This window comes from Chenopodium album, chromosome 6 (assembly GCF_948465745.1).
Source record: "Chenopodium album chromosome 6, dcCheAlbu1.1, whole genome shotgun sequence".
Taxonomy (NCBI): Eukaryota; Viridiplantae; Streptophyta; class Magnoliopsida; order Caryophyllales; family Amaranthaceae; genus Chenopodium; species Chenopodium album.
In genome coordinates this window covers 38,431,866-38,458,769 of record NC_137839.1, presented here as the reverse complement: position 1 = coordinate 38,458,769, position 26,904 = coordinate 38,431,866, and the positions used below count along the sequence as shown (strand labels likewise).

Below are 26,904 nucleotides of genomic sequence, written 5' to 3'. Positions count from 1 at the left end.
ATAATGCCTCTTATTGATTGACTTTGAATAAAACGATAATCAATGTTTAAGAAAAAACACAAAAGTTTGATTTATGAAATACAATTAATTTATTAGCGTTAAAGATATAAACAAAGTTTAATGAAACTTCTGTTAGATTTTTAATTAATTGAAACTTAAACGTCGGTTTCGATGCAGTTGAAAAACTAGCTTTCAAAAATGAAAATCCCACTTGATTTTCAATGAATTGTAACTTAACTATTGGCTTAGGTGAAGTTGAAAAACTAGCTTTGAAAAATGAAAATTACACTTGATTTTCGATTAATTAATTAATAATATATCACTACAAGAAATATGTTTTTTTGGCAACTAAATATATTGTTGCTAAAATTATCTTCGGCAAAAGTTTGCATTTATTGCAACGACTTTTGCTTGTTATCCATGATGTTGTTACCAAAGGTATCTACAACGACTTACTTTCGTTGCCAAAAATTATTCTTTTGCTACAACATTTTTGTTGCCAAAATATAGTTGTTGACAAATCTTCAAAAATATTAGGCTTGTATAACCTTGTTTTTTTGCTCTCCTTAAGCCCATGATAGTCCTTATTCAATCTTTCTAAAGAAGTCCAATTAGCATCCTTAATTTAGGGTTTTGCTTGGTAATCACATGTTTTGCTTGAGCCCATATTCTTCTCTTACTCATAGCTTTACCAGCAGGTAAGTTGTTTCACAAATTTAGCCTAGTAACCCCTTCATTACACCTTAATCAAGCCCTAAAACTCTTCTTCCCCTCTCAATCACGTATATATAAACCTTGACCATTGGGTATGTATTGTTACTGCATTTTATCATCAACTTTCTCCTCTCCAACTTTCTCAAATTTTTGTGTATTCATCAACAGATTTTCGTGGGTCATTGCTGTCATACTTTACCCTCTTATTCAAGCACTTAAGCACCCTTGAACATCATCAACCAAGGCTAACAAGAGGCGTGACTTTGGAGCAACTCCGAGTGATCCAAATTATGATCTTTTCTTTCTTTTATATTTGGTTTTTCTTGCCTCCAATCAAGGTATTATTCCATGACTTTAGAAATCATGGTTAGGTTAAGGAGATATTAAATTAGATGCGTTTATATGATTTGTTGTTTGAGTTGGGGGTTGCCTAGTTAATCTCTTTTATTACTTTAGTTTGTCAATCTATTTCACCAACTCAGCAGTTGGAGTTAGACCCTGATGAGTCAGCAGTCGACATGGACAAATAGGCAAGCGAAATAGGAACGCCACACCTTACTTTGAGCACACGACGATAGAGTGCCTGTTTGTGCAAGTTGCTTGAATCTGAAGCTTGGTATTTATAACAGTTCATTTAATTTAGGTAGTTATTAGTTTAGGGACTTCAAAGGATACCTCTTGTTCATCATTTCTTGCACAAGAAGGTAGAAAAGTGTAAAAGTCCGAGTGTCCTCATACAAATGGCTGGATTTTGATCCGATGAAGAAGAGACGATGTTTGTGAATAATTCGAAGCAGATTTAAAGGCGTTCAACAAACAGTTTTCCGGTTAGTGCTCATTACCTAAATTTTTAAGCAAACTTTTGTGTTCTTTGCTTAGTTTAGAAGTAATAATAGTGTATGATAAATATATTTATTATGTCTACTAACATCCCATTTAAAGATCCCATTTATAGAGTGAGAATTAAAACATGGTTTCATGTGTGATAAAAACAAATTTAAGATTTGTAACTAGTTTGCTGAGATGATATAATTTTTTTTCAACGTTATGGGGTTTTTAACAATATATTAAAACTTTCAGGTGATCCAAGAAAGTGTAATATAGCTGACAAATTAGGCGTAAGTATCATTATAATTAAGTAAAACATTTGTGTAAATGCATGGATGTCTGATGGAGGAGGGATTCCACTGTTTACATTTAAATGAATATTCAAAACAATGATACATAAGGGTGCAATGATCTGCATGTTTGAGGAGTATATACACACTACAAAAAATTACTTATAGAAGCAAGTAAAATATGCCTCTAGTAATAATGATGATGCCTATAATACCTTTTAGAGATAATTAATCAAGTGCCTCTAAAAATTCCGTCGCTAATTGATACTTGCCCCTAAAACCTCTTTTAGAGGCAATACAATGCATTGCTTCTAAAAACCCATATATTTAGAGGCAGCCATATAACCTTGCCCATAAATATAATCAGAGGCAACCGTATAATCTTGCCCCTAAATATATTTAGAGGCATTATATAAATTTGCTTCTAAATACCATATATATTTAGGGGTAGCCATCAAAATATAATTAGAGGCAGCATACCTATTTTCTTCTATGTATCATATACATTTAGAGGCAATCATGTAATTTTGTCTCAAAATATAATTAGATGCAATCTTGTACATTAATACTAATGATATTTAGATGCAAATCAGAAATTTGACATGAAAGGCTCTTATAGGCAAAATGCATGATATATATGCCTCTAATGTATTGATTCTAAATGTATAGACATTTATATTACAACAATATTTCATTTTATGATATAATGTTTGTACAATTAATAGACAAAATCATTTTAAAGAATAACCATGTCAGCATAGCATTATAAAGCAAGTTGATTTCATTGAATCAAACAACGATGATATTATTAATAATTTAATAGTTATTACATAATTGATCCCAAAAAATTTAATGGAGTTACTAAACTACTTAACTTCAAAACATGCATGCATATGAATAAATAAATAAATAAATAATAATAATAATAATTTTTTTTTGATAATGTATTAATGTGAATAAGAAGGAGTTTTCATCTAAAACTATAAGCTTGAAAACAACATTATTTTCTTCAATTTCTTCTAATTCGATCTCTAGCCATCTTCATTATATAATTTCCTATCATTAAAAAGTATGAAATTAATATTTTTCATAATGACGAAAAAATTAAATTAAAACAATTATAAATCACTAATTCATAAATATATATATATATATATATATATATATATATATATATATATATATATAGAAATGGGATCATGTGAGAACCTATGTCTAAAATAGGAACTAGGAACTCATCTGTACCAATGATCGCGCTTAATCCAACGGTCCTTGCTTCACCCGTCTTTTTCATTTCAGTAATGGCATTTTGGTAATTTCTCCACTTTGAATGACCTCCTTTCTTTCTCTCTCTCTTCCTTTCATTTTCTCTCTCTACGCGTCCTCATTTTCCCTCTCTAATTTCGAGCTCTCCGCCGCGATCTGAGTTCTTCATTTTACCGAATTTTTTGCCCAGATTTTTCGATTTTGATCTTCAATTACATCATATTCTTCGATTATTTTCATTCATTGAGGTAATTTTCTAATTATATTTGTATTTTCTTTGTTTATTTTGCTTTCATTGTTTATCTTGAGCTGAGTTTTTCGATTTAGGGTTTTTTATTGTAATTTTTCTAAATTTTTACTTTTTTTTTGTTTTTTGAATTATTCTATACAATTTAGTGTTTGATTTTTGGTTTTTTATCCTATTTTATGGTTTTACACTTACGGATTCAATGTAGTTGTTTTCTGCATATAGTTGCTATATTGCATGCTGTTATTAATCTAGTAATATAATTTGTTGTTGTTTTAAATTTACCTTTTGCATTCAGTCATTAAGTTTTCATGATTAGTTTTACTTAATTCTTATAACTTCATGTTTTTTAGTTTCTTTAAGTTTTTTAATTTTTTTTTATTTACTTTATGCTTTGAGTGATCTACTTTTTAGTATATCTTTAATAGTTTTTATTAGTATATTTTTTAAAAATATTGTTTCCTTTTAGTTATAGTTTATTTACTTTTAATTATTGTTTATTTACTTTTTACTTCTATTCATTTACTTTTCAGGAATATGTCTGAAAGCGTAGAGCATATTTTTAAAAGATATTGTTTACTTTTAGTTATAGTTTATTTACTTTTATATATTGTTTATTTACTTTTTTCTTCTATTCATTTAATTTTTCAGGAACATGTCTGAAAGTGTAGAGCATTGTTCTTCTTCTGTCACTACTGAAGATAGCAATGTAAGAATTTTCAAAACACCCACTCAGCCTTTGCTTCCTAAAATATATTATAATTCTCGAGGTGATAAAGAGTATATGCCATGTTGTTCTTCTGAAAACAAACCTTTTCTTGGTATGATATTTGATTCTCTTCAAGATGGTATTGCCTTTTATTACAAATATGCTAATGAGTGTGGATTTAAAGTCCGTTCTAGTACTACTAAATCACAAAAGAATAAGGATGATCCTACTGGTAAAGGAGTTACTTTAATAAAATATTTATTATGTAGCAAAGAAGGGTATGTGACAAATAACAAGAAATCTGGTAAACAAGTTGAAGGTGCTTGTTTAAAGAGAAAGACTGTGAAGAGAGTTGGTTGTCCTGCTAAGATAAAATTTAGGTTTTGTAATGATGGGAAGTATATGGTGTATTGTTTTTATGAATCTCATTCTCATCCTTTTTCTACACCTATTACTAGGCAGGTTACTAAACATGAAGTTGGTTTAAATTTTGCTCATAAGAATTTCATTTTTGCATTGACAATTCAAAGTTAAATATAGGGGCTGTTATGTCTTATAGGATTATGAAAGAACTTTGTGGTGGGTTTCAAAATGTCAGGGGCAGTAAAAATGATTTCAAAAATTTTTCTAGGGACTTGAAAGTTTATATCTCTAATGCTGATGGTGCGATGTTTGTTCAGAACCTTGAACAAAAAGTGAAAACCAGTAAAGGGGGTTATTTTTTTGATTACTGTGTTGATGAAAGTAGGCATTTGACCCGTGTCTTTTGGGCTAATGCTATTGGTAGAAAAGATTATCAATTATTCGGGGACTCTTTATCTTTTGATTCCACCAATGATACAAATAAATATTCATTGGTTTTTTGTCCTTTTACTGGTGTTGATAATCACAAGAGATGTGTTACATTTTGTGCTGCTCTATTATCTAAAGAAGACATAGATTCCTTTGTGTGGCTATTTCAAACTTTTTTGAAGTGTATGGGAAGAGAACCTTCTTGTATTATCACTGATTAAGATCCTGCAATGGGTATTGCCATAGAAAAGGTTTTTACCAAGACTAAACATAGGCTGTGTATGTGGCACATAATGAGGAAGGTACCTGAAAAGGTTGGAACTGATTTTTGTAAAGAAACTGATTTCCTGAAAAAGCTAAGTGCAGTAGTTTGGGATAGAGAGATTGATCCTCATGTATTTGTTGATGGCTGGAATAGTGTTATGGAGGAGTTTAACCTTGTTGATCATGAGTGGTTTGCATACATGTTCAAGATTAAACATCTTTGGATTCCTGCATATTTTAGGGACTTATTTATGGGTGGGTTACTGCGTTCTACATCTAGGTCTGAAGGTGAAAATAGTTTCTTTTGTAACTTTACAAACCCTCATGTGACCTGTGTTGAATTCTTTGTCCGTTATGAAACTGCGCTTGATGCTCAAAGGCATGAACAGGATGAGCTGTACAGGCTTAATAAACTTGAGCCTCAATTGGTTACTAATTTACACTTGGAAAAGCATGCTGCTGATATTTATACTCATGCCATATTTTATGATTTTCAAGAAGAATGCCAGGGACCCTGTTTTTCATGTGGAGTTGAAAGTTGTAGTTCTTTGTATGGAGACGGTGTGGAGTTTTCTGTTATTGTTGATCATGAGAAAAGGAAAAATTTTGATGTTAATTTTGATTTGGCAACATATGAGTCAAGTTGTACTTGTAGAATGTTTGAGAGTCAAGGTGTTTTATGTAGACACATTTTGTTTGTTATGAAAGGCAAGTGTGTACGTGAAATTCCTGATGCTTACATCTTGAATCGTTGGAGAAAAGATGTTTTGAAGAAAGCTTCTGTCATAGATGTTGCTCTAGATGATGCTTCTAAGTATGATAAGAAGAAGCAATTGGTCAGTATTGTATGGTCCAAGATTTTCAGTTGTGTCAGTTTAACTGAACAATCTGAGGATGATTTATCTGAGCTTATTAAGACATTATCTTCATTTGAGGAGCAGATGATATCAAAGAATAATCCTGAAAATGCACCTAGTTCAAAAGAGGTGAAAGATGCTGATATTCAGGTTTTGGTTGGGTCAAATGAAGTTGATGTAAATTTCTTGCCTCCAAATCAGTGTCTTAATAAGGGTTCTGCCAGAAGTTCAAAGAGGTTAAAGAGTGCAAAAGAAATAGCTACTGAAGAAAAATCTAAAAAAGGCAGAACTTGTAGAGCTTGTGGGCAATCTGGTGTTTCCCATGACAGTAGAAACTGTCCAAACAAGTAGTCTTTCAGGTATTTTACTCTTAAGTGTGTTCTATTTACTTTAAACTTCTATTTATTTACTTTAACAATAACTTCATTTACTTTTTATTTTGTGCAGGTGTTATTATACTTGGTATTTTTTTATTTGGTATTTTACCTCTTTACCTTTTTTATTTACTTTAGGTTTTAATTTATTTACTTTACATTTTAATTTATTTACTTTAATTTGTGACAAATAACTGATGTTTATTTTTGTGCAGTTATTTTAATACTTGGAAATTAGAAGATGTTTTGGAAGATCAAGATGAAGATTTAATGAACAAATTTTTTCTATTATTTTTATTAATGTAATATTTTTACATTTACTATAAGTAATTGTACTGCAGAACTTAAGTTTAGTTTGTTTACTTTTAGCTATTATACTTTAACTTTATGAAATATTTCATTTACTTTTATCATATTTTATATCATATGAATTATTTGATTTATAAAATGTTCTTACTTACAAAATTAAAGATAATTGCTTGTATTATTCCCTTTCTTCTAGAATACTTGTTACCATATCCATTTTTTGTTCTAAAATACTTGTCACATTTTTCGTGGAACCCGAGTTGACAAGAGTATTTGATATCGATTTTGAACATGAATTAACGTGTAAATGACCCGACCCAAATGTAACCCATATATTATTGACTTGTTGATTTCAACTTGATTATAACTCGTAAAATTATTGACTTGAACCAATTTGACTAAAATTCTAGAATGAGTTAATTTTCTAACCATTAATTATTGACTTTACTTGAATGTAATTTGACCGGTTATCAAAATCACCTAAACTTGTAGTAAATCAGATACCGATTTTGAACGTGAATTGATGTGTAAATGAGCCGACCCAAATGTAACTCATATATTACTGACTTGGTGATTTTACCTTGATTATAACCCGTAAAATTATTGACTTGAACCAAATTTGACTAAAATTCTAGATTGAGTTAATTTTCTAATCATTAATTATTGACTTTACTTGAATGTAATTTGACCATTTATTAAACTCACCTAAACTTGTACCAAATCTAATAAGATGTAAGGCCGATTGTAATTCGATTAACATAGGCCGGATGTTAGCGAGGCAAATGAAGTAGAAGACTTGACCCATCTTCAGTTTGTTGTATGATCACATTTGAGTTGGTTAAACACTTCAGGTCAAACACTTCGGATCATGTTCGAATTGGTTAAACACTTCGGGTCAAACTCTTCAAGTCAAATTCAAGTTGATCAACTTCGGGTTAGGTGAGTTCGGGTATATGGTCAACATTAGGTCAACTCCATTTTTGTCTTGGTTATAGGTTGTGTTGGGTTAATTTTGGGTTTTTGTCATTTTTTGGGTTAATGATTTTGGGTCAATTTTGGGTCATGCGTCGGGTCATTTGAGTTAGGTCAACTATTATTACTTGAATACTTTTATATCCCATTTTCTATTAATTTAACAACATTTTTTTGTACTTAAAATTGAACACCTTATTTCATAAAGATTTTTTTTAAAACTTTTTTCCTTTTACTTTAAACATAGTATTATTTACTTTAACATTTTTTTCATTTACTTATAACCGAATAACATTTTTTTTTTACTTTAATACTTTTTCCCATCTCCACCTCTACTTTTAATTCATTTTTTATTACTTTAAATGTATTTGTCTCTACTTTAAAATCAAACACCACATTTCAGAAAAAAAAATTTTAAAAACTTTTGTATTTACTTTAAACACATTGTTATTTACTTTAACAGTATTTACATTTACTTTTATATCTTCCATCATTTTTGAGAAAGAACAATCCTAGTAATTTAACTTAGATGTATAATATGTATTATTTTTTTAACACAAACTGGAAATATTATATTAAGTGGTTAAACCCATAGTTTTAATTACAAATAGCATCACATAATTTTCACATTTATAATTGATGCTAACCAAAATAAGGCCTAACATTATACTAGACCTAATATCAACATAGGTTATTGTATTAATTTGATTAACCACCTTCAACTATGGATATAAGTGAGGCAAATGAAGTACAAGATTTTATCCATCCTTAGATCGGTGTATTATCACATTCAAGTTGGTTAAACATTTCAGGTCAAACGCTTCGGATCATATTTAGGTTGGTTAAAGACTTTGAATCAAACTCTTTGTGTCCAATTTGATTGTTCAACTTCGGGTTGGGTGATTTCGAGTGTGTGGTTAGGATTAGGTTAACTCAATTTTTGGGTCAAGTATGGGTTGGGTTAATTTTGGGTTTTGGGTCTTTTTTTCGGTCAATGATTTTGGGTCAAATTTGAGTTATTCGGTTTGTGTCAATTATTTTGATTTGAATACTTTTTCTCATTTCTCCCTTTATTTAATTATAACCATTTTCTATTAAATTAACAGTATTTTTTTTGTACTTTAAAATTTTTTAAAAGTTTTTTCTTTTTACTTTAAACATTGTATTATTTACTTTAATAGTATTTTCATTTACTTATAACATGTTTTTGACTTTAATACTTTTTCCAATCTCCACTTCTACTTTTGATTCATTTTTTATTACTTTAAAAGTATTTATCTTTACTTTAAAATCGAACACCATATTTCTGAAAGCTTTTTTTTTAAAAAAATTTTCTTTTACTTTTAACATATTGTTATTTACTTTAGCATTATTTACTTTTAATTTTATTTGTGTTATCATTTTTGAGAAAGAACAATCCTAGTAATTTAATTAACATATATAATATGTATTCTTTTTTTAACACATACGGCAAATATTATATTAAGTGGCTAAAGCCATAGTTTTAATTACAAATAGCATCATATATTTTTTACATATATAATTGATGCTAACCAAAATAAGGCCCAATATATATACCAGATTGCAATACAACAGTCCTTGAAATTCATTTCCCTAAACCTGCACTAACCCAAAAGTTATTTCATCCATCACAAAAAAAGACCTAAAACTACAGAGACATAGTAGTAGCTACTGTAGCATTTCTTCAGATTCTTTCTTTTCTTCCCAATCCTCAACATTTGTTAACAGTTTCTGTTTCATTTGATTTTTTTCACTGTGAAGTAGGTCAAGCACTGTTCTTACATGATGGTGATTCAGTCTTGCAAATTCCTGTAAAAAATATAAATTATAAATAAATTATACACTAAGTATAGCTTAGTTCTAAAGTATAACGACTTCAAAAATAAGTATGTTAATTACCTCTGTTATTGTTCCTAATCCTATACCATTTGCACCATCATAAATCTTCATATGCAGCAGTAGATAGCTTGCTGAGAAGTTTTCCTCTCTTTCTTTTTGGAATGGAAGTTCAATTATTCTCAGCTTGTAGGTCAGTATATCATTTGCTTGTGGATGCTTCCTTTTTTTAAACAACTTTTGCACTTGTATCACCTGCAATGCAATGAATATTAGTATAATAAAACATATTGAAAAATGAATTTAAAAATATTTTTTTAATCTACTGATTCTTTACCGTTTCTAAGATAAAACTCTGTATAGGCTCATATTCTTCATTTGTCTCGTACAAAGTGCTGTCTAGATGATCAATTGTTTCATCTTTGAAGTTTATCACCGCAAGAAAATAATGCTCTTATAACCTCAAAGGCAAATATACCTGCATATAGATTTGTTTTTTATATATAGTTATTACTTTAAACCTGTTTTTAACTACTTTAAACATATATTGTTCTACTTTAATATTAATTTTGTCTTACACATTGAGCTGCATCCATGTCCAATGATTGTGAACTGTTCCAATCAATCCATAGCTTTTGCAGACTTGTTACTCCCTTTTTTCCATGAGCATTCAAACACATTGTTAAAGCATCCTTTCAAAAAAAAAAAAAAATCCAATTATTATTTCTAATATTTATTTAATGTAGAATTTTAAATTATAAAAGTTAATTTGAAAAACTTACCATGAAGTCAAATCCAAAAAAGTATCTGACCAAGTCATTTTCAGACCTGTCTCTTTCCATTTCAATGTTATTCAGGTGGTTTGACCAAGCAGTGATCACATTACTTACAACATACCTCTTGTTTGGAAAGTTTTCACCATCATTGATTGCTAAGTAGTTAATCACTTGGTGACATTGCAAACTCATGTTATGCATTACTTCCTTGTGTTTCTTCAAGAAATCAGAAACACAAATCATATCTTCCACTCCTTTCTCCTTCTCTAGTTTTCTAACTACCCTGAACCTTGAATTTTTTTTCTCAAGTTATTTTCTTTTTGTGTTTATGTCTGCCAAAGCAAGAGCAGCACATATTTCTGCACGATACACCTTTCTCCTATTTGCTAGATCAAGGTCAGAATCAAAAGTCTCTCCAGAGAAACACAACATATGGATCATTGCAAAAACACCACAATCAAGAGTATATCTTGGTGTCTTCCACTTGAAGTTAACTTCATCAAACTCATATTCAAGAATTTCATCAGCTTTTTCATGATTAATTCTCTTCAGAAAGTTTGACATTTCCTCCACCTTTAACATTTGTAAAGCAATATATAAGTAAAACAAATTTATAGTATAATTACTTTAATAAACATATGATTTACTTTAATTAAAACATCTGTTACTTTATATTTTATATTATATATTTATAGGAAATACAATGTGTACTTTTAATAGCTATTCTTTAACTTTAATAACAATATTATCTACTTTAATCAGAACATCCTTTACTTTATATATTATCTTATGTTTTAACTGTCATTATAATCTATACTTTTAATACATATTCATTTACTTTTATAGTATTCTTATTTACTTTAATAATTTACTTTTTATAATCCAAAAAAAATCTTACCACAATGGATCCAAGAATTTTGTAGAAAGACTTGTGCCTATCATCATACTCCCTGTTATCCAAGTATTGAATGGTCTGATTCATAAAGTTAACCACTATCAAACTATAGTGGTTACTCATACAGATTGGAATAAAAATCTGTCATTAAAATTACAGTTATTAGTCTACAAATTCAAAATCATAATTCCATACAATGTATTTTAATAAACATGAATAATAAAACATACCAACTGAGCTGTTATAATTTTCTCCTTTGCATCACATAGGCACATCCAATCGTACCATGCCTGATTCAATTCTTGTGAGTGTACTGAAGGAGACTTCACCTCTGTTTTATCTGTTGGCTGGGAAGCATCTTGTGACCTGAGAGACAGCTCTAGAGGTCTTTGTGTATTAATGAGAACATAAAACACATTACTTTATGAGATCATACATATTTAATTATGATTTAACTTAACAGTATTTTAAAAACCTTACACTGTGATCAATGCCAAAGATAAAGCATGAAGGATCTTCTATCAATCGAGAATCGTTCATTAGAAATGACCAACATTGAACAATATTAGATTTTATCATTTGAGCAGGGGCTGTAGGAGATATGGATGTTGTGTCATCTCTTGTTATCATGAGAGGACCTTCAAATTTCACAATCTCTTCACTGTGCAAAATTAAACATTTATAGTAATTAAAATATTATTTAAAGTAAACTACATATAATTTAAAGTAGATAAAATATGTTTAGAATTAAATAATTTATTACTTACTGCTTGAATGGGCTATACTTCACAAAGCAGTAATCAACCACTACTTGATAAAGCTCTGGCATTTCATTCATTCTTGATTTGTTTGCTTTCATTGTCTTACAAACAAAACAATGTCAACATCTTTCTCTCCACAATCTAATCTGATTTTAACTTTTGAAACTATCTCCTTGTGAATGTCCTTATACTCAATTGTAGTTGTTTCTTCCTGAAGTTGTTTTTCAGCAACAACTGTAATAAAATAGCACATATAGTTACAAAATTATGATACACTATTGACTATGTATTGATTAAATATTTACTAAAGTTAACAACTTACCTTCAATTGGTTTTTGTGTTGCTTCCTTTGTAAGTGTTTCCTGATTTAGTATACTCTCAATGATTGAGTGTACAACATTAGAAATATCAAGATCAACACCTTGATTATCAACATCATCTTCTTGATTTTCAGAATCTTTCTCTCCTTTCTCTTCATTATCAGAATCTTTCTCTCCTTTTTTCTGACCCTCCTGTAGTTCTTTGTCTTGCTTATTTTCTTCCTCCTTTTCTTTTTTGTCCTCATCTTCTTTTTGTTCTTCTTCGTTGTCATCTTTCTTTTCTTCCTCTTCCTTCTTTTTCTGTTTTTCTTCCTCCTCCTCCTCATCATCTTCCTCCTCATCCTGTTCTTCCTCTTCCTTCCTTTTGTTTTCATCATCTTTCTTTTTATTCTTTTCTTCCTCTTCCTTCTTTTTCTGTTTTTCTTCTTCCTCCTCCTCATCATCTTCCTCCTCATCCTGTTCTTCCTCCTCCTTTTTGTTTTCATCATCTTCTTTTTTGTCATCCTTCACTTTTTTTCCATCATCCAGATCCTCTATATCAAAATCTTCATCATCAACATCCAAATGGACAGTTTTAGGATCAACTGCATCTTCTTCAATAGGATCTGTTTCTGTTTTATGTTGCTCCTCCCATGTTGACAGAATCACACTAGATACATCTCTTATATCATCATAAAGCCTAAATATTTCATCCATAACCCTTTGTACTCTAGGATCTTCCATCAGCCTTTGGGTTTCAGAAACTTGTTGAGAATTAGATGCATTCACATTCATTTTTTGCCTTTTCATCTTTTCTCCTATGGCAGCTATACGCTCAGCATGTATCATTGCAAAGAGTTGTGAATCTCTTGTCAACAAATGCAGTTCTTCTTCAATTTCCTTGAAAATGAGTAACCACAATTTATTAGTACTTTATTTTTTAACACAAATAATATTTACTTTTAAAGTTAATTTGTTTACTTTTAAGTCAACATTATTTACTTTATGTTTATCATTAACTATATATTATTACTACTAGAAACAGAGCAATTCAATACAATAAAAGTAAACAAATATGAGATAAAAGTAACTGCATTTTATTTTAAAGTAAATCATTGTAACTAAAAAAAATAAGTACTCACATCTTTTGCAGCATCATGTCACTATCTGTCATCACACCTTCTGGTAGGTTGAATGACACCAATATTTTCTCTCTATCAGAAAAATTTCTATAAGAATTCTCAATTACATCTCCCAAGAATGCTTCCTTTCCCTTTTTTCTACAAACTAGATAGTCATTTTTTTGAAGTTCTCCTTGTCCAAAAGATGCCTTTGCCTCTTTTGCAATTCTTTCTTTGACTTTTTCATCTGTCCAATGTTGGATCAATGGCAGTGTTATAGGTTCAGGCTGACCTCTGAATTCTAAATGATAAAAGTAGACAAGTTGAAGAATCAGGACACATCCACTGATTCCTGGTCTTGAATCTTTGTTTTTGTTGTTCTTGAAGCTCCTCACTGATTTGCACAGATTATTCATCACATAACCACACCAATCTAGGTTATGTATTTCTTTCACATTGTCTGCATAATTGATTATCTTGTAATCAATCACTCTGTTTGCAACAGGGGCTAAGAATGTGCTGCAAACATACATCACAAAAAATCTTTTAAAATCCTCCCCTCCTTCCTTTAGTGTCTTTAATTTGGTCTCCAAATTATTCACAATTATCTCATCATCTTCTAGAATTCCTAGCTTCTTCTTCCACTCTTTTTGAATTAGCAAGTTAGATAGAGGTTGCTTCCTTAACTGAAAACTCACCTTTTTCTCAGTTACATGTGGAAGCAAGAATATATCTTCAACATCAAAAGAACTAACTGAAAATTCCTTCAGCATGTCAATCTTGAACATGCAGCTGCTTTCATTGAAATGGTGACAAAGCCATGGAAGCATTTTTGTTGAAATTCTTGTTAATTTTAGCTGAAGCAGCCCTCCAAAACCAATACTTATGACATCTTTTTTTTGCTGCTCACTAAAATCCTTGATCAAATCAACAACTGCATTGGGTCTGCAGTGTGTTTTCTTGATTTCTAGATTACCATCATTATCATCATTAATATCAATAACTTCATCTACATCATGTTCAGAATTGTCAAGCTTCAATTTCTTCTTTAAATGACCTTTTCCCTTTTTTCTGTCTTCTTCTGATGAACCATCAGAGTTCTCATTCTGATCTTCTTCTAGTTCATAATTGCTATCTTTCAATTCAGATTTTACCCTTTTCTTTGTTCCTATAATTTGTTAAAACATGTTAACCAACTTTGATAACAATAAACATCATAGACATATAACAGTAAATAGCTCACTATATAACAATTTATTTTATAAAAGTTTCTATTTACTTTAGAAGAGTTTCTAATTACTTTATAACAGTTTCTATTTACTTTATAACAATATCTATATATTTACTTTATAACAGTCTCTATTTACTTCAATATTTACTTTATAACAGTTTCTAATTACTTTATAACAGTTTCTATTTAATTTATAACAGTATCTATATATTTACTTTATAACAGTTTCTATTTACTTTATAACAGTCTCTATTTACTTTATAATAGATTAATACATTGCTGTAATACATAACATATGAATTTAATTTTATAAACTTTTATGAACCTTTTGATGCTTCTAGTTCCTTAATTCTTCTCTTCATCAATATTTGCTTTTTTGAAATCCTTTGAAGCTTAGCACCTATTACATTTAGTTTACACAATCAGTTTATAAGTATAGACATATTAAAAAACTTTTAAATCATATTCATTTACTTTATAAGCTTCAATTTCTTCTTTAAATGACCTTTTCCCTTTTTTTTTGTCTTCTTCTGATGAACCATTTGAGTTCTCATTCTGATCTACTTCTGGTTCATAATTGCTATTTTTCAATTCAGATTTTACCCTTTTCTTTGTTCCTATAATTTGTTAAAACATGTTAACCAACTTTGATAACATTTATATTTACTTTATTAAAGTTATCAATAAACATCATATAACTACAAGAAAAATCACTTTTCGTAGCGATTATTTCGTAGCGATTGTACATTCGCTACAATATGCAAGTATGTTTGTGAAATAACTAAGGATGTCGTATCATTTTTACAATCGCCATGGTTTTCCCATATAAAATCGATACGAAAAACATAATAATACATATCCACACTATTTTTACACATTTATATAATTTTGAGAAATCGTATCATTTACAATCGCCACTAAATCCTAAAAATCGATACGAAAAGCCTTTTCAACACTAGATATATAAATATTGTTTGACAAAGAGTACATAAAATATGTCATAGCTTATTGGTGAAACATATAATATAAGAGTTTGAGGTTGCATGTTCGAATCTTGTAAAGATCATACGCATGTTTTTTTTTTGAAGAAAATGAGTTAAACATTTATAGCAATTGTAATCGCTACAATAATCACCACGATTGGATGTAGTTTTTCGTATCGATTATTGAGGGCAACCCCGGCGATATTGAAAACCACTACTAAAGGCTAAGGCAACGGGGGATATTGTATCGAATGACCATTCGTTGGGAAAGCTTTTTGTTGCAATTACAGTTGATACTAAATGTTAAAATAATCGCTACGAAAATGTTATTTTCTTGTAGTATAGACATATAACAGGTAATAGCTCACTATATAACAATTTATTTTATAAAAGTTTCTATTTACTTTAGAAGAGTTTCTAATTACTTTATAACAATTTCTATTTACTTTATAACAGTATCTATATATTTACTTTATAACAATCTCTATTAACTTCAATATTTACTTTATAACAGTTTCTAATTACTTTATAACAGTTTCTATTTACTTTATAACAGTCTCTATTTACTTTATAATAGATTAATACATTGCTGTAATACATAACATATGAATTTAATTTTATAAACTTTTATGAACCTTTTGATGCTTCTAGTTCCTTAATTCTTCTCTTTATCAATATTTATTTTTTTGAAATCCTTTGAAGCTTAGCACCTATTACATTTAGTTTACACAATCAGTTTATAAGTATAGACATATTAATAAACTTTTAAAACATATTCATTTACTTTATAAGCTTTTTTTATTTACTTTACTACACTAACCATTTACTTTTTATATTCAATAATGTAAGGCAAAATTGGCCTCAACACTTTGAACTTTGGCTTGGGTGCACTCAGCACCTTGAACTAAGAAAAATAGCCAAAACACCCTGAAGTATTGGCATGGGTGCATTTAGCACCATACAAGAAATTTTCCGGCCAAAAGTGGCCGGATTCTGGCGACTTTTTTTTTTATAATAAAAATATGTTTTTATTATTATTATTATTATTATTATTATTATTATTATTATTATTATTATTATTATTATTATTATTATTATTATTATTATTATTATTATTATTATTATCATCATCATTATTATTATTATTTAATATTTTTATTGTTATTATTATTATTATTACAAAAATACCTCGATTTGCGTATTGTTATTTATTTTTTTACGAAAATTGTTCGGGTAAGGTTTCGGGGGTCATTTTTACCCTTTATGGATCCAAATTAAGCTCGGAATTTACAAAAAAGTAATGGAAATACCTCGTTTTGCGTGTCGAGGAATATCTCGATTTGCGTATTGTTATTTTTTGTGACGGAAATTGTTCGGGTAAGGTTTCGGGGGTCATTTTTATCCTTAATGGATCCAAATTAAGCTCTGAATTCGCAAAAAATAATGGAAATACCTCGTTTTACGTGTCAAAAAAATCTCGATTTGCGTGTCTTAGCTACTTAGATATTTCTCGACACGCAAAACGAGGTATTTTCGTTTTTTTTGCAAAATCTGAGCTAAATTTGGACCCATTAAGGGTAAAAATGACCCCGAAACTTTACCTGCACAATTTCCGTCAAAAAAATAACAACACGCAAATTGAGGTATTTTCGTAAAAATAATAATAATAATAATAATAATAATAATAATAATAATAATAATAATAATAATAATAATAATAATAATAATAATAATAATAATAATAATAATAATAATAATAATAATAAGAAAAAAAAACATTTTTTATAAAAAAAACATTTTTTATAAAAAAAACATTTTTTATTAAAAAAAACATTTTTTATTAAAAAAAAAAAAAAGTCGCCGGAATCCGGCCACTTTTGGCCAGAAAATTTCTTGTATGGTGCTAAGTGCACCCATGCTAATACTTCATGGTGTTTTGGATATTTTTCTTAGTTCAGGGTGCTGAGTGCACCCAAGCCAAAGTTCAGAGTGTTGAGGCCAATTTTGCCATAATGTAATAGTATGCATTATTTGTAACACAGATTTATACAGATAAATGATTTACTTTATAACTGTTTCTATTCACTTTATAACAGTCTCCATTTACTTTATATTATATACCTTTAATTGGAGATTGCTTTGTATTTGCAGGAACTTTCTTGGCTGTAGGACTCTTTTTGGCTGCAGGAGATTTCTTGGGTGCAGGAGTTTTCTTGGCTGCAGTAACTTTTTTATTTGCAGCAGCCTTCTTTGGTGAAGCAATATCCTTTGGTGGATCTGGTTTTTTCTTTGTTCTTTTGGCCATTTTAATATGTGAGCAATTCAAAACAAATATAATATGATCAAGAATTATGTATAGGTTAATGCAATGAGCAAAGATTAACATCATTTTTGATATACACGTACATTTACTCAATTTCTGTATACTTTTAACACATTTCTATCTACTTTTTACAAATTTCTAACTACTTTTAAAAAATTATACACTCAAAACTATATAAACTCAAACAACTACTTATAATTTACTTTTAGTTAATTTTTACTTACTTTTAATAATTTTTTATTTACTCTTAGCAAATTTCTGACACTCAAGTAGAACACAAATATTATAGCAACAATAATGCAGTAAAAAATTGCTCATAAATTAAAAAAAATTATTATAAATTAGTATGAGCTTAAATAAAATTAATCATAATTTGAACAATAATGAACAAATTTGCGATAATATCTGATTATGAAGAAATCGAAAAGAAAACACTAAAATTAAACTTCAAATACTTCGATTCAAGTTCAGCTACTTCAATTCCAACATAATCAAGCAAAAAAAAAAAAAAATGCAAATATAAGTAAAAATTTGAATAATTTTCATGCATGTCGATTTTAACCTAAATTACAATAAATTTTGCAAGAAACGATAAGTATATTAATCATAATTTGAATAAAAATGAACTAATTTGCGATAATACCTGATTATGAAGAAATCGAATTGAAAACACCAAAATTGAACTTCGAATTTCTCCGATTCAAGTTCTGCTACTTCAATTTCAACATAATCAAGCAAAAAACACAAATATAAGTAAAAAATTGCAACAAAAATAAACAAAATAGTATGAACTTCGAAGTTGTGATAAAATACCTTATTTTCGTCAATTTTCGCCAATTTTCGAAAATTTTTGTTCCAAAATTGAAAATGAAGACAGTTGAACATGAAATTGTTACTTTATAGCAAAATTGAGCAGTTGATTTTTACGGTTATGGCGGTTTTCGAAGGTTTTTGAAGTTGAAAATGGCGTGGAAGAGTGAGAAAATGGTGGAAATCGAGAGAAAAATGCGGAAAGAAAGAGAGAGAGAGAGAGAGAGAGAGGAGAGAGAAAAGGCGCTGAAATGAATTTTTGCATTTAATTTGTCTGAACGAATATGAGCCGTCAGATCGCGCGCCTCTTCTCCTAGATCCTCTTCATCTACTTGCATTTCATCATCCTCTTCATCGTCATTCTCATTGTCATTCTCATCATCATCCTTATCGTCATCAACGTTATCATTAACCTTCAATTTCATAATTAGTATGCAATGACATTGGTGGAATGAGATTGTTCGTTCGACCCCTTTCTTTTATCTGATTAATTTGAACTTGAAATTTTTTATAACAAAGAGCAGGTACCCAAATAAAAGATAATGTATAATTATTACTTATTAGATAGTGTCCAAGAATTTTGAGTTTCATTCTTATACTCAACTTCCTCATTCTCATCGGGTAAATCAATCTCTTTCTCAAGAGATGCATTACACCTTTGTTTACTTTTCTTAACTTTTGAGCTATCTACTATGCTTGTTAAAGAAGCAGCAATGCGCTTTATGCCCAACGTTTCATCCTCGTCTTGTTAGCTTCAATTATCTTGAGTCTTTGTAATTCATACTCATTTTCAGTTATGTAATCTCCTTTAATTTGAAAGAGTCTTTCCTCTTGATTTCGACATTTTGGAGCTAAAAAAGAAAAAAAAAATTAGAAATCAAAGTTTTGATAAACTACGATAGATATGTGCATTAATCAAATCATTACAGTAGATTAAAACTTTGTAGAATTCCGATTTAAAGAAAATAATATTTTAATTACTAGATTAGTTTGTTAATTTGACACATATAGAAACCTATAATGTCATATATTTGTCTATATATATGTATTTGACCCATACATATAAAAGTAGCACTAGTAGAAAAAGTCAATTTGGCACCGAGTAATGACCATCGGTTTTTAAAAACCTGTGGGGCAAAAATGGGCACCGAGTAATTGGCACCGATTCAACCCAAACTGGTTCCATATGTATTAAAGGCCACCGGTTCAAACCGGTGGCAATTAAAAAAAAAAAACTGCCCCTTACTTTTTCCTTCACTTTCCCCTTTCCTTTTTCATTTCACTATAGTCTATTTCCCTCCTCTTTTGAAACCTCAGCTCTGTAAGGAATATTTCAATCCATGCCACACTTGATCCCCACTATGATCTGTAGACACCTACTTTTGGCCTCTTGTCCCGAAAGGAAGTACGATGATGTTACAAAAATTCGTTCTTCATGTTAGATCAAAGTTGAAATGTTTATGGATGAAGTAATTTAAAACCCATATTTGAGACCAAGTTATCTTAGAGCCTTGTCTGATTACTAATTAGGCCTAAAACGTATTCATACATGTTTAAACTTGATTAATAACGGACCCAAATGTGTCAACTGCAATGATTGGATCAAATGGAACCTACATTGTTGAAAAACCGAGCCAAACAATTGAACCAACTATCAATTTCCCATGAAAGGCCTATACAGGTGGATAGCCCTTTCAAAGAGATTTCCAACGGTATAATATAAGCCCAATTCCGAGCCAAAACAAAGAAGTTATGATCAAAACACTAAACCGAGCCCTAAAACCAACACCATTGCACTCCAATGGCCATAACTTTTGATCCATAACATATTTTAACCTAATTCTAATGGAATTGGAAATTAGACATTCAGAGCTTTCCAGTGATATCTCACACGCCTTAATCCGACTTCACAATCAAAAGTTATGGAAGTTTTAAAAATATGTTTTCGTATAAGGCAAACCGCAAACCAGCGCAACTCAATCAGTTGCGAGCGCCTGGCGCGCGCGACTCATTGAGATGCGCGACACCCAGCACGACTCAAAGAGTTGCGCGCGCCACCTGACGGTGCGACTCTAAAACCCTAAACCCAGATCCCTACCCCTATAAATAGGGGTCTTCGTTCAGCATTACTGGGACCGAAAAAAAATCAGAAAAAACCCTAGTATTCTCAAAACCCTAATCTCTCAACTTCTCTTACTATCATACTACTTTTTCTTCTCTCTTCCCAAATAATTTCCAACCCTAATTGAATCCATTGAAGTCCTTGGAGGTACAAAGAAGAAAGAAAGTCCATAAACACATTAAACGGAGATTTAACATAAAAGAAGAACGGTTAGTTTCCTAAGCACTTAGATAAATCACTTTTCTTTATTGTTTAAATAACTTTAATTGATTAATTTGTGTTATTTTATCACTTTAAACAAAATTTTAATTAACTAATTCACATTAAACGGAGACTAGAATTGGAATAATTAATTGTTGTTTTATCACTTAAGACAAGGCGAATCTTGTTTATTTATTGTTCTTTCACGAATATTATTAAATAAGAATAACGACTTTTGCAATGTAATTCCTACGTGATTAATGCTTGTAAATAAAATCAACTAACTTAGTCTTTAGATATCACGTTGCATATATTGTTTGGTAATGAAATTGTGAAAAAGGAAGAGCTAGTAGAGGCCGTACTAGGGCCAGAATAGCGATTCCTCCCTAAAAGGAACATTATTTTAGTACCCTCGCTCCCGAACTCATTTTTGGTTTATGTAGACCAATTTGGCCATGGGTAAATTTATGATTCGTGCTAATTATCCCTTAAACTCTACTTGGGAGAAAGGCAAGAACGAGGTTTTGAGTTTTCCTAAAACTCATTGGCGACTCCTACTTGTTTCTTACAAAAAAGCGTGATGAGAGTATCATTTCTAATTCAAGGTCTCCCAAACAGTCAGGAATTCAAATCCTAATACACCCTAACAAGTGTAAAGTCCTAGGCTTTTAAGCGGCCATGGGCATCTAAGGAAGGATCCCCTACGATGGGATCACCCTCCGTACATGATCATACACTTAAGCATGGTGGCGTCCAAATGGAAGGAAGCTAGAGTAAAAGAGTCGCCAACAAGTTTTAGGAACTTGTAAACCGTTCACAGGGTGAAGGTTACACCCCTTAACGATCCAGGAGATCGTTAACTCCAATAGATTTGGAACCATGACTGGAAGTTCGGGGATGAAGGTACAAATCCAACCTAAAAGAGATTGAACTTGCCCTAAAAATAGGCCTCTACTTTATTCTTCTCGTATTCATGTGCGCTTTCTGACTAACATACAATCAATAGGTTTACCCTAAACCTATTTATCTATGTTGGTTGAATATTAATGCACAAATAAATCTATTATTGGCGATCAATTGAATTATAATCATATTAACCCTAAACAAGATTATTAATTATCTTATTAAGTGTGATTACAAGTACAAATCCCCTTTAAACATGCATAAAAGGTGTGATCAAGCAATAACAATAATATATCAAGCAACATAAATCATAATCATCATCATAATCATAATTAAAATAATCATGTTAAAACATAATATTATTAGCAAGATCCTAGGCATGATACTAACAAGATTAATAACAAACCCTAACATGTCACTAAACATCAAAGATCAAAGCTTTAACCCTAACATGATACTAACATGATATTAAGAAAGAAATAGGAAGCATTCTTTTAATCATACTCGATATTAGAAATATTAATTATTACCCTAAACATGATACTAGGAAGAAATAAAACATCCTAACATGATACTAGGAATCAATAAAACAATCTAAGCATGATTTCTATATAAAAGGAATAATTATACAATTAAAGTACTTACTTTGATGCCTCGTACCTCTTTCTAATAACAAAATACACACGTTAGTAACTTCAAGAAAAATAATAAACAATACAATTAAATTAAATAATTGAAATAGAGATTTGGGATTGTAGGGAATATTTCAAGCATTATCCCTAGCTTGAACCCCGCTGTGATCATACACTAAAGTACGGTGGCGTCCAAAGGGAAGGAAGATAGAGCAAAAGATTCGCCAACAAGTTTTAGGAACTTGTATACCGTTCACAGGGTGAAGGTTACATCCCTTAACGATCTAGGAGATCGTCAACTCCAATAGGTCTGGAACCATGACTGGTAGTTCGGGGATGAAGGTACAAATCCAATCTAAAAGAGATTGAACTTGCCCTAATAATAGGCCTCTACTTTATTCTTCTCGTATTCATGTTTGCTTTCTGAATAACATGCAATCAATAGGATTAACCCTAAACCTGTTTATCTATGTTGGTTGAATATTAATGCACAAATAAATCTATTATTGGCGATCACTTGAATTATAATCAAATTAACCTTAAACAAGATTATTAAATATCTTATTAAGCGTGATTACAAGTACCAATTCCCTTTAAACATGCATAAAAGGCGTGATCAAGCAATAACAAATAAATAACAAGCAACATAATAATAAATAAATAATAATCATAAATCACAAAAATAATCATAATCATAATCATGTTAAAGCATAATAATAGCAAGATCCTAGGCATGATACTAACAAGATTAATAACAAACCCTAGCATGTCACTAAGCAATAAAAATCAAAGCTTTAACCCTAACATGATACTAACATGATATTAGGAAGAAAATAGGAAGCATCGCAGGAATCATGATTGTCATATTTGATATTAGAAAGTATAGTTATTACCCTAAATATGATACTAGGAAGATCAAAACTCCCTAACATGATACTAAGAATCATAATAACAACCTAGACATGATTTTTATATCATAATAACAATAAATCAAATAAAGCACTTACTTGGATGCCTCATACCTTTTTCTAATAACAAAATACACGCGTTAGTAACTTCAAGGAAAATATAAAATAAACAATTAAATTAAATAATTGAAATAGAGATTTGGGACCAAACCCTTAGAAATTAAAACCTTTCACGTCTAGGGCAAAGGCAACTTCGAACTTGGCTAGGTACTTCTAAGTCTTGTGAATGTGGAATTTTGTATGCAAAAGGGTTGGTTTAGAAAAGAGAGAGAGAATAAGCTTTAGCTTAGAGAGCGAAGAGAATTAGAAAACTAGAGAGTTGATGATTAAAAACGGAGGTTTTAGGAGGCTATTTATAGAGAAAATCAGTCGGACGGATAGAAAAACAAATCAGAGTTTCGACGAGAATAAAACAGGTTAGCGCCAGACGCTGGACATTAGCGCCAGGCGCTAAGGCAGCGCCAGGCGCCAATCCCTGTCGTCAGGCGCTAGTAATTATTTTCATGCGTTTTCTTAGTTCTGATAAAATTTAGCCGTACAGAAGGACAAAATCGTATTTTCTTGAAAAACACTCTTTTATTCTGATTAAAACTCTAAAAAGTCAACCAAAGTCAATTTATCAATGCTAATTGAATTAGGAATGAAAAGAACCTTCTAGAAGAATCTAGAAGACTAAAATCAATTTAAATTGCATTAGGGATGATAAATCAATATTAGGCCCTCCTCTAGATCATTGGGCATCATGTAAAGATCAAACCGGGCCCAATTTAGTAATTTGGCCATAACTTCCTCATTATTCATCGGAATTGGGCTTATAATATATCGTTGGAAAGCTCTTTTCAAGCCCGACCCAACTACACTGTTATTGGACCCTTATCATGGACCAAACCAAACTGGATTGGCTGTTTTCTTAAAATAGGTTTTCAAAAACAGTGAGAAAGAAAAGAAATAAAAACTATCCGCAACACTAGACCTTCCACACTTTCGCTTTAATCGATAATCAAATGACGTGAAAGGTATTCATCACTGGGTTTGGTTTTAGGGAGACACAAATGAGTGTCTACAGAAGCCCCCACTTTAACTGAGTTTGGAGAAACCCAAGTTTCGAATACAAAAGTCAAAGTATCGATAGGGACGGAGAATAATTCAGAACGTTCTGCGTTCCTGAATCTCTCTTGTAGCGCCGATACCTGCAAAACTAGCATTAGTTTGAAACATATAAGAGAGTCAAGAAATGCGTATCTTGCACCATCGAGCACACGTCTCTGAGGTAAACGATTTGTTGCTGCATTTGCTATTGTAGTGATAACCTTTCGCAAGCCAGGGAACGCCATCCTGCTGTTTGTTTTGACGATCTTCTGCAAGCTAGAGAATGCTACCTGAAGATTGCTACGCTTGTAACTGCCTCCAATTCCGCCGTGATAGACTTCTGCAAGCTAGAGAACCCCATCGAAGATTGCTTCGCTTGAAACGACCTTCTAGCGCTTTGTGATCATCTTCCGCAAGCCAGGGAACACGATCGAAGATAACTTCTCTTGAAATCACCTCCAGTTGTTTGTGACAACTCTCCGCAAGCTAGGGAACGCTGTCGAAGATATCCTCGCCTGAAGCTATCCTCATTTGTTGCGACAATATTCCGAGGAAAAATTATCGAAGACCCACGCTTGTCGAGCTTTAAAGCTCGCTTGAACTTTGCTTCCGCTATGCCAGTACGTCGGCGCTTTTGCTTCTTTTGAACCTGTATGTCGGTTCCTTCTGAGTTGTGAACCAGTATGTCGGTGCCTTTGCTGTATGAACCATTATGTCGGTGCTTTTTGCAATGAGCCAATGCTTAGGCGCTTTAAGCTAAGTGAGACGATCATTCACCAGGTCGATCACTTTTTGTAATTGTAATCAAGCCAATTACTAAATCATGTCAAATTGCTTAGAGGGGCTAACTGGCGTACCAAGGAACCCAAAATTGCTGTAAAAGGTCGAAGTAACCGCTTCTGAGTGGCTGAGCGTGCTGTCGCCGCTGAAATTCTGCTGGCGCCACAAATTTGGCTCTAGCGCCAGACGCTGAAACTAGCGCTAGGCGCTAGACCTTATCGTCTGGCGCCAAGGCCTGTCGCTTGGTGCTAGAGTTGGGATTTCTATATATACCCCTCATCTTCGTCATTTCCGCTGCTGCTGCTCGTTTTTGTTCGATAATCGCCGCTGAGCTTCAACTCACTCGTTCTTGCTCGTTTCTCAACCGAATTCGCTCAAGTTTGTTGCAAATCAAAGCTTCTTTCATCTACTTTCTCGATCTATCTAAGTTTTCTCCAAACTCAATCTGATTTTGATGAATTTTGCACATGTTTGTTCACGAATTTTTTGAAAATTCGAAATTTAAATTGCTAAATTCGCTTTGTTTGTCAAATTTTATGCCATGAAATTTATTGATTATGTTTATATATTGCCCTGGGAGTAATTTGAGACTTATTTAACTCAATTTGGTGAAGAAACGAACAAATCACCATTGTTGGACCTCTTAAGGTCGGGAATACAATGTAGTTTGTTCTTGATATTTTTGCTAGCAATTCTTATCCAATTTGTCACAATAATTACCATAGTATTGCAAGAAATTGTTTGGATGCTTGAAAAATTTCGTGTATGCTCAATTTGAAATTGTGCTCTGTTTTAGTACTACGTACTCTATTTTTTTCGCGAACATAGTATCGTGCGGCTAGGCGAACCTTAGATACTATAGAACCTTAATTCTTGATGATTCTACACAATGTAGCATAGCTAGATAGCGAGGTTCGGGTTCACGGTCCCGAGACAAGCGACGGGAGCATGATCCCGTAGAGGAGGACGTCGACCCGTCCACTTCTCTTGATCCCCTCCCTGAGTGGGATGAGCGGACTCTGTACTTCTCCCCCGACCACCACATTTCTGAGAGGGTGCGACGTGGGATCACGGTTGGTAGGACACGTTACCATGGCTCGGGTTGCGATACCCTGGGCGACCTGTACAAGATGCACATCGGCGTCGATGGAGAGGTGATACTTCTCTGGGAGTCTTGCGGGTTGACTGCGCTGTTCTAGATCTCGGAGGCCATGATTGCCTCTAACGGGGGTCACCACATGGCTCGCGCCCTGGTTAAGTTCTTCTGGGACACCACCAACACTTTCCACTTCCCTTGGGGCGAGATGATGGTCACCCCGACCGACTTCAGTCTCATTACGGGACTAGAGTTTAGTTCTACTACGCTGCCGTTCGGTAGCAAGATCAGTGTCTTCTCTCCTGAGGTTGAGGAGCTGTTGGGTCCGATTGCTGTTCGGGCTCGTGCTGAGGCAGAGTCAACTTAGTTTAGTGCTAAGGGCATTCGCCGATCGACTCTGGTGGCGGCTTTCGAGGATGATGCGACCACCCAAGAGCA

At 31.6% G+C, this 26,904-nt stretch overlaps 2 protein-coding genes across 2 annotated transcripts; both read left to right on the top strand.

Annotated features, from left to right (window-relative positions):
* Positions 1-3,133: 3,133 nt before the first annotated feature.
* LOC145636898 (protein FAR1-RELATED SEQUENCE 5-like) lies at positions 3,134-5,067 on the top strand. Its single transcript, XM_081688435.1, has 3 exons — positions 3,134-3,144; positions 3,997-4,516; positions 4,585-5,067. Exons 1-3 carry the CDS (start codon positions 3,134-3,136, stop codon positions 5,065-5,067), a joined length of 1,014 nt encoding a protein of 337 aa, XP_081544561.1.
* A 9-nt stretch (positions 5,068-5,076) lies between these two features.
* LOC145636897 (protein FAR1-RELATED SEQUENCE 5-like) lies at positions 5,077-6,318 on the top strand. The gene has a single exon (XM_081688434.1). It carries the CDS (start codon positions 5,077-5,079, stop codon positions 6,316-6,318), a length of 1,242 nt encoding a protein of 413 aa, XP_081544560.1.
* The last annotated feature ends 20,586 nt before the right edge of the window (positions 6,319-26,904 follow it).

Coding starts and splice junctions, on each gene's coding strand:
- LOC145636898 (XM_081688435.1), top strand. Junction 4,517..4,584: donor CTACACCTATTACTAGGCAG/GTTACTAAACAT, acceptor GACAATTCAAAG/TTAAATATAGGGGCTGTTAT.
- LOC145636897 (XM_081688434.1), top strand. CDS start 5,077: ATGGGTATTGCCATAGAAAAGGTTTTTACCAAGACTAAACATAGGCTG.